Raw genomic sequence first — 12,061 nt, 5'->3', positions numbered from 1 at the left:
AAAGGCATATTCAAATACAGGGCACTTCCGGGCCTAAAATTTTGCTTTATTTTAAATGAGACATTTCTTGTTTGTCATGAAATTCAGCTCTCTTTAAAACATCCCACACAGAATATTATCACATTAGGAATTCTTACCATTTGTAAGAATATCCCTCTTATTTCAGTCCGGTAGTAAGGGTCTGCTGCGTTGCAGTACATTGTTTCACTTTTGGTTCTCTTTAATTTGTGGTGCTGATGTCTGCATTTTCTTTTTACATTTCTGAAGTATATAGTGGTAAACATTTTTGTTAGAATAAACAGAATTTTTACTTTTGTTGAAATTTGTCACACTAGAAAATTTTTAAATTAATTTAGGACTCAGATTATACATTATTTACTTATAGTTGACTTTTGAAGCATAAAAAAGTACTGAAAAAACTCTAACTTGCATTTAGTATTTTATTTTATTTATTTATTTATTTATTTATTTATTTTAAATTAATTTATTTATGGCTGTGTTGGGTCTTAGTTTCTGTGCGAGGGCTTTCTCTAGTTGTGGCAAGCGGGGGCCACTCTTCATCGCGGTGTGCGGGCCTCTCACTATCGCAGCCTCTCTTGTTGCGGAGCACAAGCTCCAGATGCACAGGCTCAGTAAATGTGGCTCACGGGCCTAGTTGCTCCGCGGCATGTGGGATCTTCCCAGACCAGGGCTCGAACCCGCGTCCCCTGCATTGGCAGGCAGATTCTCAACCACTACGCCACCAGGGAAGCCCCGCATTTAGTATTTTAAATTGTGACTAGCATTTGTAATTTCATCTAATAAAGAATTTATGGCCTAATAAGTTAGAGCACTTTGTCTTTTATTTGTAGAATAAAACTCTTATTAAATTATCTAATTATATATTGACTACTGATCAATAGATACCTTGAGTATTAGCAGAAAAGTACTTCAGAGTGCTTCAATGAAGTACCTTAATTTTAATATGAATTATCAGTTTCTGATAGAATCTTCCAATATGTTGCTTGAAGGAAAGAATGTTTTTCATCTGTTGTGTTCTTAAAATAGTGTAATATATATTATGTTTTCTTAACTTTCTAGAAGAATAACTCAGCCTCAGAATTCTGATTTTAAAATACTATTTAATTTTTATTTTATGACTATTTTATTTTATTTTATTTTATTCTTGTTTGATGTCATCTTTTCCAAGTAACTGGGGATGTTTTTAAAAACACTGTTAAAATCAAGGTAGCAAATTTTTATATTTCAATCTACTTTATGGATAATGTATAGGTTTGTGACACTAAGGTCAGTTTGTCTACTAATATGATAGGATAGTATGAGTTATCATTTATCTTTGAAATTTTCATTGTTTTATGAACCAACTACATACTTCATTGGAAAAACACTGTATATGTAGGTTATAAGTTGCAAATGCAATGCTTACCTTAACGGGGAAAGAACAATTATCTCTTTGCTTAATAAAATAAATTAGTAAATGAAGCAATAGGACCTTTTCTCCTGTTAACTTCAGTTGTACCCATTAAAATACTGTAAGGCTCTTGACTTCTAGTGTGTAAGCTAACAGCATTTTTTAACTTTCCTGAGAACAACAAAAACTATAAGTAAAAGGACTGCAAATTGTGAAAAATAATTAATTCAGACTATATCAATAGCTATACCTATTGTAAAAATAAGCAAAGCATCTACCATTCTTAATTATGCACATGAGGTTATCAAGAAGCAGATGACAAATCCCAAGTCTAAGTTTCAGGGTGAGGGGAAATGGGGCTGTGGAGAAAATATAATTTGTGAAAATTAGATATATTAGCAAAAACTTTATGTTACATAAGTAAAAATTAACTGAAAGTGTAAATAAGATTTTGTAACTTTAAAATTTATTATGATTTGTCAAGAGCTGAAACTTAAAATAGGAATATCTTGATTATCAGAACTCTGGTTAAATAAGAGTTTTGATTATTCAAAATGGGGCATATGCATATAATTTCATTTCCCCAAAATTTTAATAGTGGAATCTTTTCTGAAAGTTTCTGTGAGAAATTCTTTTCTGATAGAAGGATATTGATCTTTAGTAATTTTTTCTTAATCTATTTTTTAATACCTGTCTTCCTGGATTTTTACAGCAACTTGAGACTGTATGCAGTTTTCTTAACCAAGTCACAATCTTTTATAATTTCTGTTATCAAGGACAACTCTCTAAATTAACTTTTTGAAATTCTTTAATAGTATTGACTCTTAAGGTTCTTCTATAGTTTTCTTGTATTATGAGTTGCTCTCTTTACTGCAATATTATTCTGTTTAGGTATGCTGCAATGTTTTAAGGGTGACATCTGTGAAAAACATTTAAATGTTATAAATAGTGTAAGAGCTGTTTACACATTAATTATTATGTTCTATGTAATCTTAAACCTTATTTTATGCATGTTTGAAAAATATGAAGTAATTCTGCTTCATTAAATGGGATTAATTAAATGGCAGGGGAGTAAGTTCCAAGGAAAGATTTATTTTAAAATTTCTTTAGTTATAATTTCAAACAAGATACTAAATCAGTTCCAAGATAGACTTGTAATGAAATCCCAAATCTTTGAAAACTATAAGCAAGAAATCTGTGGGCTAGAAGCAGTACTTAATTGCAAATTTCAATGTGATCGATTTTGCCATTTAAATTATCTTCTTGAGTTACATTGGCATATAAAAATTGTCATGTGCCAAGAAGTCAAGAACAATGATTGGGAATTCCCTGGCAGTCCAGTGGTTAGGCCTCTGCGCTTTCCCTGCCAAGGCCCTGGGTTCGACCCCTGGTTGGGGAACTAAAATCCCACAAGCCGTGAGGCGCAGCCGAATAAATAAATGAATAAATAGATAGATAAATAAATAAAATAAAATCCTATCTTAAAAAAAAGAACAATGATTAAACACTGGTATAAATATAAAACCTTTCTAAACTGTTTTTCATAACCCAAAATATCATTAAATGCCAGATCAAAGATATAAATGAGGCTTGACAATAAAATGAATTCCAGATACATATATCCTATGTTAACTAGGCTGTGCTAGAATGTACACACAAGCAATTGAGAGTTTTCTAATGCTCAACAAGGTTGGCTATCTTGAGTGATATAATAGGGAGGAATATTATTAACAGATTTAATAATATTACTGAGAAACCATCAAATGGAGCAGCTCATAGGTAATAGTGCTTTTTTGATTCTATCCTTGTAGGAAATAACTTCAGGAACTGTCTAAATGTTAGCTCAGATACTTGATTAGTGTGGAATAGAATATTTTTCAGGAATGATTATCATTTCAATTCTTACAACAGTTATACACGAAGAAATTGAATGGCTATGGCATCAATTCTTTACCTGGTTAAGACAAAGTGAATTTGTCACTTCATATTTTGGACTTTTTGCTTTTATTGGCTTCAGTGTAATGTTCTGAAAGTGAAATTTATGAAATTCTTTAAGTAACAATTGTTCCTTTTGTTTTTTAAACTTTCTTAATTGTGATGACTTAAAAGAAGGAGTAAAATAACCGTTTCTCTTTAGTACTACAACCCACATCTTCTGTAGAAGTGACAATGATGCTTTTTTTTTTCATGAAAGGGAAAAAGGACAAACTTTGTTCAAGTTTAGATTTTATTTTACCTTTTAAGGGGGAGAATGGTTTAGTAAATGTAGGAAGTATGAAATGACAGTTTGGAGTACTTTTCATCATTCAAGCTAGAAAGTTTAAGAGAAATGATTAGTACTCATCATTTAAATATTTTAAACTTTCATTAGTTTCTCATCAATTAGAGTGTTTTTAAAGCCCCAGAAGGATAAATTCAAGAACTCAGGCTTGATTAAAAACTTGCATATATCGAGGTCTGTACTTGAGCCACGAGTCTTAGAAGTAGGGATAAACGTTGTCATGTGCATTTAAAATTTTTCTGTTCAAACTGGGTCTTACTGAATAAACAGGCTGTCTAGAATAATGTTTCTCAACCTTGGCAGTACATTAGAATCACCTGTAAAACTTTAAAAAATAGTGTCCAAATCTGAATTGAATGGAGAGTGGGGCCAGGTAAATGTAGTGTTCAAAGTATCCCATGTGTGGACTTACCTGGCAGTCCAGTGGTTAAGACTCCACGCTTCCAATGCCCGAGGCCCACATTCGATCCCTGGTGCGGGAACTATGATCCCATGTGGCATCGCCAAAAAAACCCAACAAAAACAAAACAATGTATCCCATGTGACTAATGTGCTGCAGTGTTTGAGAATCATCAGTCTAGGTGTTTTGTTAGTAAAATTACTTTGGTAAAAGGAAGAGGCAGCTTATAATCGGTTTGTTCTTCTATATTATATAAGCACCACACACTTAAAATACCAAAACATTCTTTAAAGGGAGCAGTTTGTTTTCGTTCAAAGTACTTGATTTTTTTTTTTTTTTTTTTGCGGTACGCGGGCCTCTCACCGCTGCGGCCTCTCCCGCTGCGGAGCACAGGCTCCGGACACGCAGGCCCAGCGGCCATGGCCCACGGGCCCAGCCACTCCGCGGCACGTGGGATCCTCCCGGACCGGGGCACGAACCCGCATCCCCTGCATCGGCAGACGGACTCCCAACCACTGCGCCACCAGGGAAGCCCCAAAGGACTTGATTTTTATCAATAGAACATTAGGCGATAAGCTTGGGCAAATCATTCAACTTCTCTGGACATACTTTCTTTCCTATAAAATAAGGTAATAACTTCCAATCACTTTTCTGTACCCTGTCCTATACAACAGAAGTGTGATTTGTTTTTCTAATTTAAAAATCTTCAGTAATTTTTTCTGCTGTAATGGCATTACATTCTGGTTTTACATTATGTATGGTATTATATTCATATTCAATTTATCAAATTTTTTAGTCAGTACTGGCTTGCTGATAATATTTGGTGTCTCTGGAGCATTGATCTCAGTGCTTTGATCGGTGATGGTTATTAGCAAACCTTTCAATCAAATATTTGATGCCAGATCTCTCTCTTTTTCTTGATTCTGTGATTAAAATGTTTGCTTAGTTTGAAATGAAAGCTTTCCAATCAAAGTTTTATATTGAGGTTTTTGGGGAGCTGTGAAAATAAAACACATTATATAATGTGCAAAATATTCATTTGTTTAGTAGTTAACATATTTTATCCAATTGGATCCTCACAAGGTAGGTATACATATTATCACAAATCCCTGGTGAAGTTAGTTGACAAGCGTGTATGTTGTCACTATAGTGCTCAGTTTTATTAATGTTTGTAAGACCTGGTAGGGCTTCTTCATTTATTGAAATGTGGTCTTAAGCTTGATAGTGAAAATGTGTATGTTTGCCTTTTAATTCCAAAGGCCAGGAACTCATAAATAAACAGAAATATGCAGTTTTATTTTACTATGTTCCTGGAAAGTCAGCTACATAAGAGTAGAATGAGAAGCAAAATACTGAGTTTTAGACTACCATTATTCATCTATCTGTAGTCTGTAAGACTTTTTTGAGGCATATACTGTATTTGGTGTTTTTGATTCTTTTTTTTAATTAAAAATCTTTGATGCCTTTTGCTAGTGTTTTTTAGATTTTGAGGTGCTAGTTTTTATAATAGTCCTGAGCTTTAGTTTTATGTCAGAGAACTAAGATAATGCCCTTGAATTTTTCGTCAGAACACTAATGTGGTATGTTGTATTTTTACTGTAGTTAAGAGTTTATATCATTGAATAATTTGTTTAGGTGCATATTTGGATAATTAAGATAGATGTATAGATGTACATATATTATATGATCGTATTAATGAAGTGTGTTTTTTTTGCTGTTGATCAAAGCTGAAATCATAATTTCTCCCCTGAATGTGAGAGCTACCTGGATGTATACCCTCAATCTTTGCAGTGTGTCTTCTTCCCTTCCCCTTTCCACCTAACCCCCAACACTTAAAATAATATAGATGATTTTAGTATAATTGGTACTGCTTGTTTAAACCCTTATCTCTGTTGTAACTTGTTTCTTTTTAAACTGTCGCTTATTCAAGCTCTTTACTCTGAAGTAACACATTGTTCTTTTTGCCTAATAATCCAAATTGAAATTTGTGAGGGGATATTTATTCCATTATGTGGAAAAGAAAATATCCCTTTTCAAAGTAAGTATCCCTTTAGAAATTTTGACTGATTCCAAGAGGGCAAAAAAATTTATAAATAAAAGAATTTATTGAGTTAAGAAGTTGACCATTTTCTTAAAACCATCACTTCCATTCTAATGTGAAAAAATTTGTAATTTAGATGATGATAATTTTTTAAGTTGGCAAATATTAAAATATTTATATATGTTTGCAGAAATGTTTCCTAAATTTACTGGAGTAAAACAGAATGATTCTCCTTCTAAAGAGAAAGTAAAGGTAAGTTAATTCTTCATTTTTGCCTTAGAATTTTAAAATTATGTAGGTTATAGCTCACTGGTATAGTAGTAGCTTTCTTTAAAATTGTTCTTGATTTTATTTACATGAAGAGTTGTCACTCATTTTAATTTGTCACCTAAATGTTCAAAGATTTCTTTGTAAAGAAGGTTGAATAGTGAAATGATTTGGTTACATTTTCCTAACAAGATGTGACTTTTTTATGATTTAGTCAAACAGGTAAGTAGAACAAATTATAGAAATTTCAGCTTAGTCTGGAGAGTCTAAATACAGAGAGAAGGTCTTGGTGTCCCCATGTGCGTACAGTAGGGTAAGCACAGTAAGGTGGAATTTCTCCAAAAAAGGTAGTAGGGGAATGGTAGTGAGAGTTCTAAAGATAAAGCTTATAATTACCAACTATTCATTTTTAGCACATCTATGTTTGATTAGTAGTTGATGTGCTTTGAAAAGGATAAAAGTAATTTTATCTTTTACTACTAATTCAGTAATTTTATCTTTTACTACTAATCCTCATAAAACTTTTAATCCTTTGTACCCATCCCAAATATAGAATTACAGGTGTATACCTTTTATTAAATCATAAACTTATTTAACAACATCTAACTCTGGGTTAGGGGAAATGCAACATAAATAATACTGTCTTGAAGGGTCTCTTAGTTGTGAGAAGAGATATAATCATACAGTTAAGAGATTGTATGATTAGTGCTATAATCATCTATATTCATAATTTATTGAGAAAATGAAGGAGGAATGTATATATACTACCTGAAGGAGGGAATGCTTAAAATGGGTTTTAAATTATAGGGAAAGGGAAGAAATGGTTAGTATATTGACATGCTGATTAGGGACTTACTTTTTTAAACAGAGCAATAAGAGAGCGAAAAAAAGCACAGGAGGTGTGTTCAGGGAAATATGGTAGTATGTAGGTAGTAGGTAGTATGTAGTAGGGTGTTTGTATGGGATTAGTTGGCTTTGGAGATATAATAGGGAGGGCTTTGCACACCTAGATAAAGTGTTAATATTTAATTTGTTAGGTAGGTATGAGCTCTCAAAGGTTTTTGAGTGGAAGGAAGATCCAGATGATCTGTCTGCCATAGGTATTAGTGGAATCAGAAAATTATGTCAAGTTATGAACAAACTTTGGAATAATTCTCAGTACATAGCACATAGAATGCTATCTTTATGATCTGTTTGTGACCAAGTTTTTTTCAGTGTCACTCACTGAAGAACAAAATGCTCATTTAAGACAACAGAGGAAATATATTTATAGGATCATGAATAAATGCACATATTTGTGTGTTTCAGAAAGTGTTGTTTTGCTGATTTAAACCTCAGCATTTGCCTTTAAGCTTTGGGCTTGGGTCTGTATTATTGTTGGGATAAACATTCCTATGCCCTTTGTTTTATTCAAACTAGCATAGGTATTCATACACTTGCCTTATCAAGACTCACTCACTCTAACCCCTTTATTAGATGGAGAAGGAAGATTGTCTTATTCATCTCTGTACTATCTATAACTCAGAGCTTAGTAGATAAGGTACCTGGGCTTTGGTACTGTAACTTAGCTTGCCACTGAATAGATGTGAGATTTTAGGTTAAGTTACCTTCCTTATATCTAAGTCCTATTGTAAGCTGTAAATGGGGATAATAATTATACCAAACTCATAGGATTAGTGTGAGAAATTAAGAACTATATAAAAGGCTTACCCTGGTGCCTTGCACATCGTAAGTGTTAACTAAATATTAGCTATTATAATACACTTTTTCTTAATAAGTAGTTAACAGAGTTCGGAATCAGAATTTGTTGATAGTCTATGGCTCAACCATCATGTTATTCTTTTTTTAAACACTCCCTCCTTTTATATCTGTAATTCACTGAGGAAAAGGGGATAAAGAAAGTGGATTAGTCTCTAGATTTGGTATAAAAGCTCAGTTTTTATTTTCAGTAGATCACAGGGAAGCATTTGAAAATAAGCAACACTGTTTAATAACATATGTATAAGTCTATGTGTACTAGCAACTAAGATCATAGACTTTGACTCTGCTTATAAGCTATATGATGGCCAAGTTATTTAATCGTTCTAAACCTTAGTTTTCTCATTTGTAAGATAGTGATATTTATACCTTATAAATTTGTGTGACTTAATATCATATTCAAAGACAGTATTAAATTATATTCTATCCTCTTGTGTTTCTGTTTTCTTAGTTATACTTCTTGTGTGGTTAAGCTCTGAAAGATAGTTTTGTTTAACTTTGTCTTAGCAGATACAATCTTCTGTGCAAGATACAACCTCTGGGAAAACTAGCCTGGTTCATCAGACTACATGTTCAGGTGGAACACCACCAAATCACCACCAGTTAGTATTTAATTATCAAGAACCAGAACGTTTACAGAGTGTGGAAAACATTTCACCTTTACAAATTCTGCCTCTTTCAGGTAAGAAATTAAGAAGTAAATGACTGTGATTGAACAACTGACTTCTAAATGAAAATGCCAAGATTATCTTAAATGTTATGTATCTGGAATACTGAAAATCATAACTAGTAAATTCCAGGTTAGAAATAATCCCTGAAGCATATTGCTTTATACCCCAAGGTACTCATTACATTTGAATGAAAGAAAATTGTATGTGCAGTTCACACACAACTTACTTTCATACAGATTATATACATTGGCATGTGAGCCATACATAAAAACCTGTCACTGCCATAGCTCATAGCAAGCTCTGAGCAGACTTGTGAAATGTTGCTCTAATTTCCATAATGTCTGTATGGGTTGGAAAGGTAGATTAGAATAGGGAAAAGATAGAGATTCTATAGGCAGAGAAATGAAGTTATAAACATTAAAAACAGTTTACAGTTAAGGAAACTTGAGCTAGAAATACTTGCCTAGTGGTGGTTCCTATTTACCAAAAACATCTTCTAAAACTGGAAATTTTTATATTGTTAGGTTCATTTGACTTTATAAATGTCTTATCTGTTAGTCTTATCAGAAGTGAACATATCACCTTTCTCAGCCTGGTCCTCCTGGGGATGTGTGGCACAGGAGCATACTTCTCTGACAGTGATGAGCCCAGCTTATGGAGTGCCTGAGCTTTGAGACACAAATGTATTCAGGCCTAGACAGAAGCAGATGTGAATATTCCATATCCATGTCTCCTTCTGTCTAGACTGCTCCCTGGCCTTCCAATGGCAGGGGTTTCTCCAAAACAGAAGAAATTTCTAAGCTGTTTTACTGAAGCAGAGATAAGGAGGAACACAGAAGTTTTGATCCTCCTTTTATTGCTTCCAGTAAAAGCTCCCTACTATTCTGTGTTTGAGTATTCCATTTTGCATTTAACTCGAGTTATAGCTCTTGACTCTGGAGAAGGAGTGGAGATCAAGAAAAAAAATATCTGAGGCAACACTGGGGGGCATCCCAGGAAGAAGTATAAACAAAGATCCAAAGTATGAAATATTTATAGCCATTCTTTTCTGGAAAAATATTTTCAAGGTACTCAGGAGAATAACTGAAGATGTAGTTGTTCTAGGCCATAAATTACCTTAAATACCAGTGCTACATTTGGATCTTTTATTTTGCACACAGAAAGTAGCTTCAAACAAGAGCATAACAAAATCAGATTTTACATTAGTAAGAGATTGCTGCTTGCTGTATAAGGGATGGACTAAGATGAAGATGCTCTGATATAATTGGGACCAAGTAAGGAAGCTGAGTGCTATAGTCTAGGAAAGAAATTATGAGGACAAAAAATAAGGCAGTAAGTACACAAAGGATGTGGCTAAATTAGATATTTTTGTGGCAGAATTACTAAACTTTATTATAATAAGTGTCTTACCAGAGTATTATCCAACAGTTGGCTTGAAAATAAGAGACATTGTTCATTTTGGACATGTTTAAGATGCTGCAGAATATCTAATTGGAAATATATAACTAGAAATAGGTTTCTGGAACTAATAGGGTGTAACAAGAACTACAGTTAGGAATTACCAATATATAGAAGCTACTTGAAGCCATGAGAATGAAGGAAAATGTACAGAGCAGGAGGAGAAAGGTCAAGGACAAAATTCTGGGTCACCAAACTCCCTCAGTAAAAGTAGAAAAAATTAATTAAGTTAAAAGAAGAGGTAATCAAAGCTAAGAGGAAAAGGAAAAATGGTATAATAGAAGCCCAGGAGATAACGTTTTTCGAAGGAAATCATCATCATGAGTATCATGTCCTACTATATACAAAGCCTTAAAGTACCATGAGGAATGAGGAGAGAAGATTAAAATTGGCAATGTGAGATTTTTTTGCTTTTACAAAAGCTTCTTTTATGGCTACTGTAATTGAGATGGAAGCAGATTCTTGTAAATTGAGAAGTAATGGAATCTGAATGTAAACCAGTCTTTCAAGAATTTTATTGAAGAGGATGGGAAGATAGCTGTGGCTTTAACAGGAAGATAGGTATTTTGTTTTTGTTTTTTTAAGGCTGGGAGAGAGGTTGTTTTGTTTTGAATTTTGAAATCGGCGAGATTTGAACGTGTTTGGAGGTCAATCGGAAAGAACCAGAGTTGGGAAAAGTTGCTGTTTTCATTATAGTAAGTTCCTAGGAGAATGATAGGGATAGCTTTGAAGAAGAATAAAGACACTGAAAAATAATGGAAATAATGCAGTCAAGATGGTCTTTTGTTCCTATTTTAAGAAAACGTCCTATCTATGAAAAGTCAGGCTTTAAATATCTAAATCTTCTGTCGGGATCCGTTTCCTGTATCCCTTCAATTTCTGTTTATACGTGATTGTGAGTAACAATATTGTGTAAAGGGAAAGTTTGGATGATGCCGAATGGCTGTTCTACTGCACTTAAGCAGATTTTTCAGAACCAAAGTGGTTTGCATTCGCCAACTGTAGGTGGCACTATGCCCAAGGGAAACTGCAAATATATATATAAGCTATAAAATGTGTACAGAATTTTACTTTTCTGGAGTTTAATCTTGGTGGAAATAAATTTTTGGTTAAATCTTTAAACAAAAAAGTAAAAAAAATTTTACTGAAGTTTTCTTGTAGTTTGGCAAAAATGTTAGAGTACATAAATATTTAAGAAGTTGAAGTTTTAAGTGTTAGCAGTTTTCTTCAAAACCTCTGCCATCATCTCCACATGAACTGGAAGATGTCTAATTTTTTTTCCTTAAAATAAGTTGAAGTTTTTAGTCATGAAGGATTACTAAACTTATCTTTATAATTTATCCTTCCACAGCTCTTAAAAAATCTTCACTCCGTTGTATTAAGAATTTTTTTTTAAAAAAACTTATGCTGTCACATCAATGTGAATTAACATGGCAAATGAGAAGGTAAATCAAGGAGTTTGCCATCTAGTAGGAGAAGTAAACAACTGGTATATAAAGTAAAGATAGGGACTTCCCTGGTGGCGCAGTGGATAAGACTCTGCGCTCCCAATGCAGGGGGCCCGGGTTCGATCCCTGGTCAGGGAACTAGATCCCACATGCATGCCACAACTAAGAGTTCACATGCCACAACTAAGGAGCCCACCTGCTGCAACTAAGACCCGGTGCAACCAAATAAATAAATATGTCTGTGGATGTGTGTGTGTGTCTATGTGTATATAAAATTTTTTAAAAATTAAAATAAAAATAATGTGCCCTAAAAGAACCAAAAATGA

The 12,061-nt window shown here is 33.5% G+C and overlaps 1 protein-coding gene across 1 annotated transcript in view; it reads left to right on the top strand.

Annotated features, from left to right (window-relative positions):
• BRDT (bromodomain testis associated) overlaps positions 1 to 12,061 on the top strand; it is a gene marked incomplete at its 3' end in the record, with an annotated part of 48,347 nt that overhangs the window by 15,675 nt on the left and 20,611 nt on the right. Inside the window, exons 12-13 of the mRNA XM_081224879.1 lie at positions 6,324 to 6,385; positions 8,669 to 8,840. Of these exons, the coding sequence (XP_081081005.1) occupies positions 6,324 to 6,385; positions 8,669 to 8,840 (234 nt within the window). The remainder of the gene's footprint in view (positions 1 to 6,323; positions 6,386 to 8,668; positions 8,841 to 12,061) is intronic.

This window comes from Mesoplodon bidens (assembly GCF_964165515.1).
Source record: "Mesoplodon bidens genome assembly, chromosome: 2".
Lineage (NCBI taxonomy): Eukaryota > Metazoa > Chordata > Mammalia > Artiodactyla > Ziphiidae > Mesoplodon > Mesoplodon bidens.
Note: the sequence above shows the minus strand (reverse complement) of the source record. Positions and strands in the feature narration are given on the sequence as shown.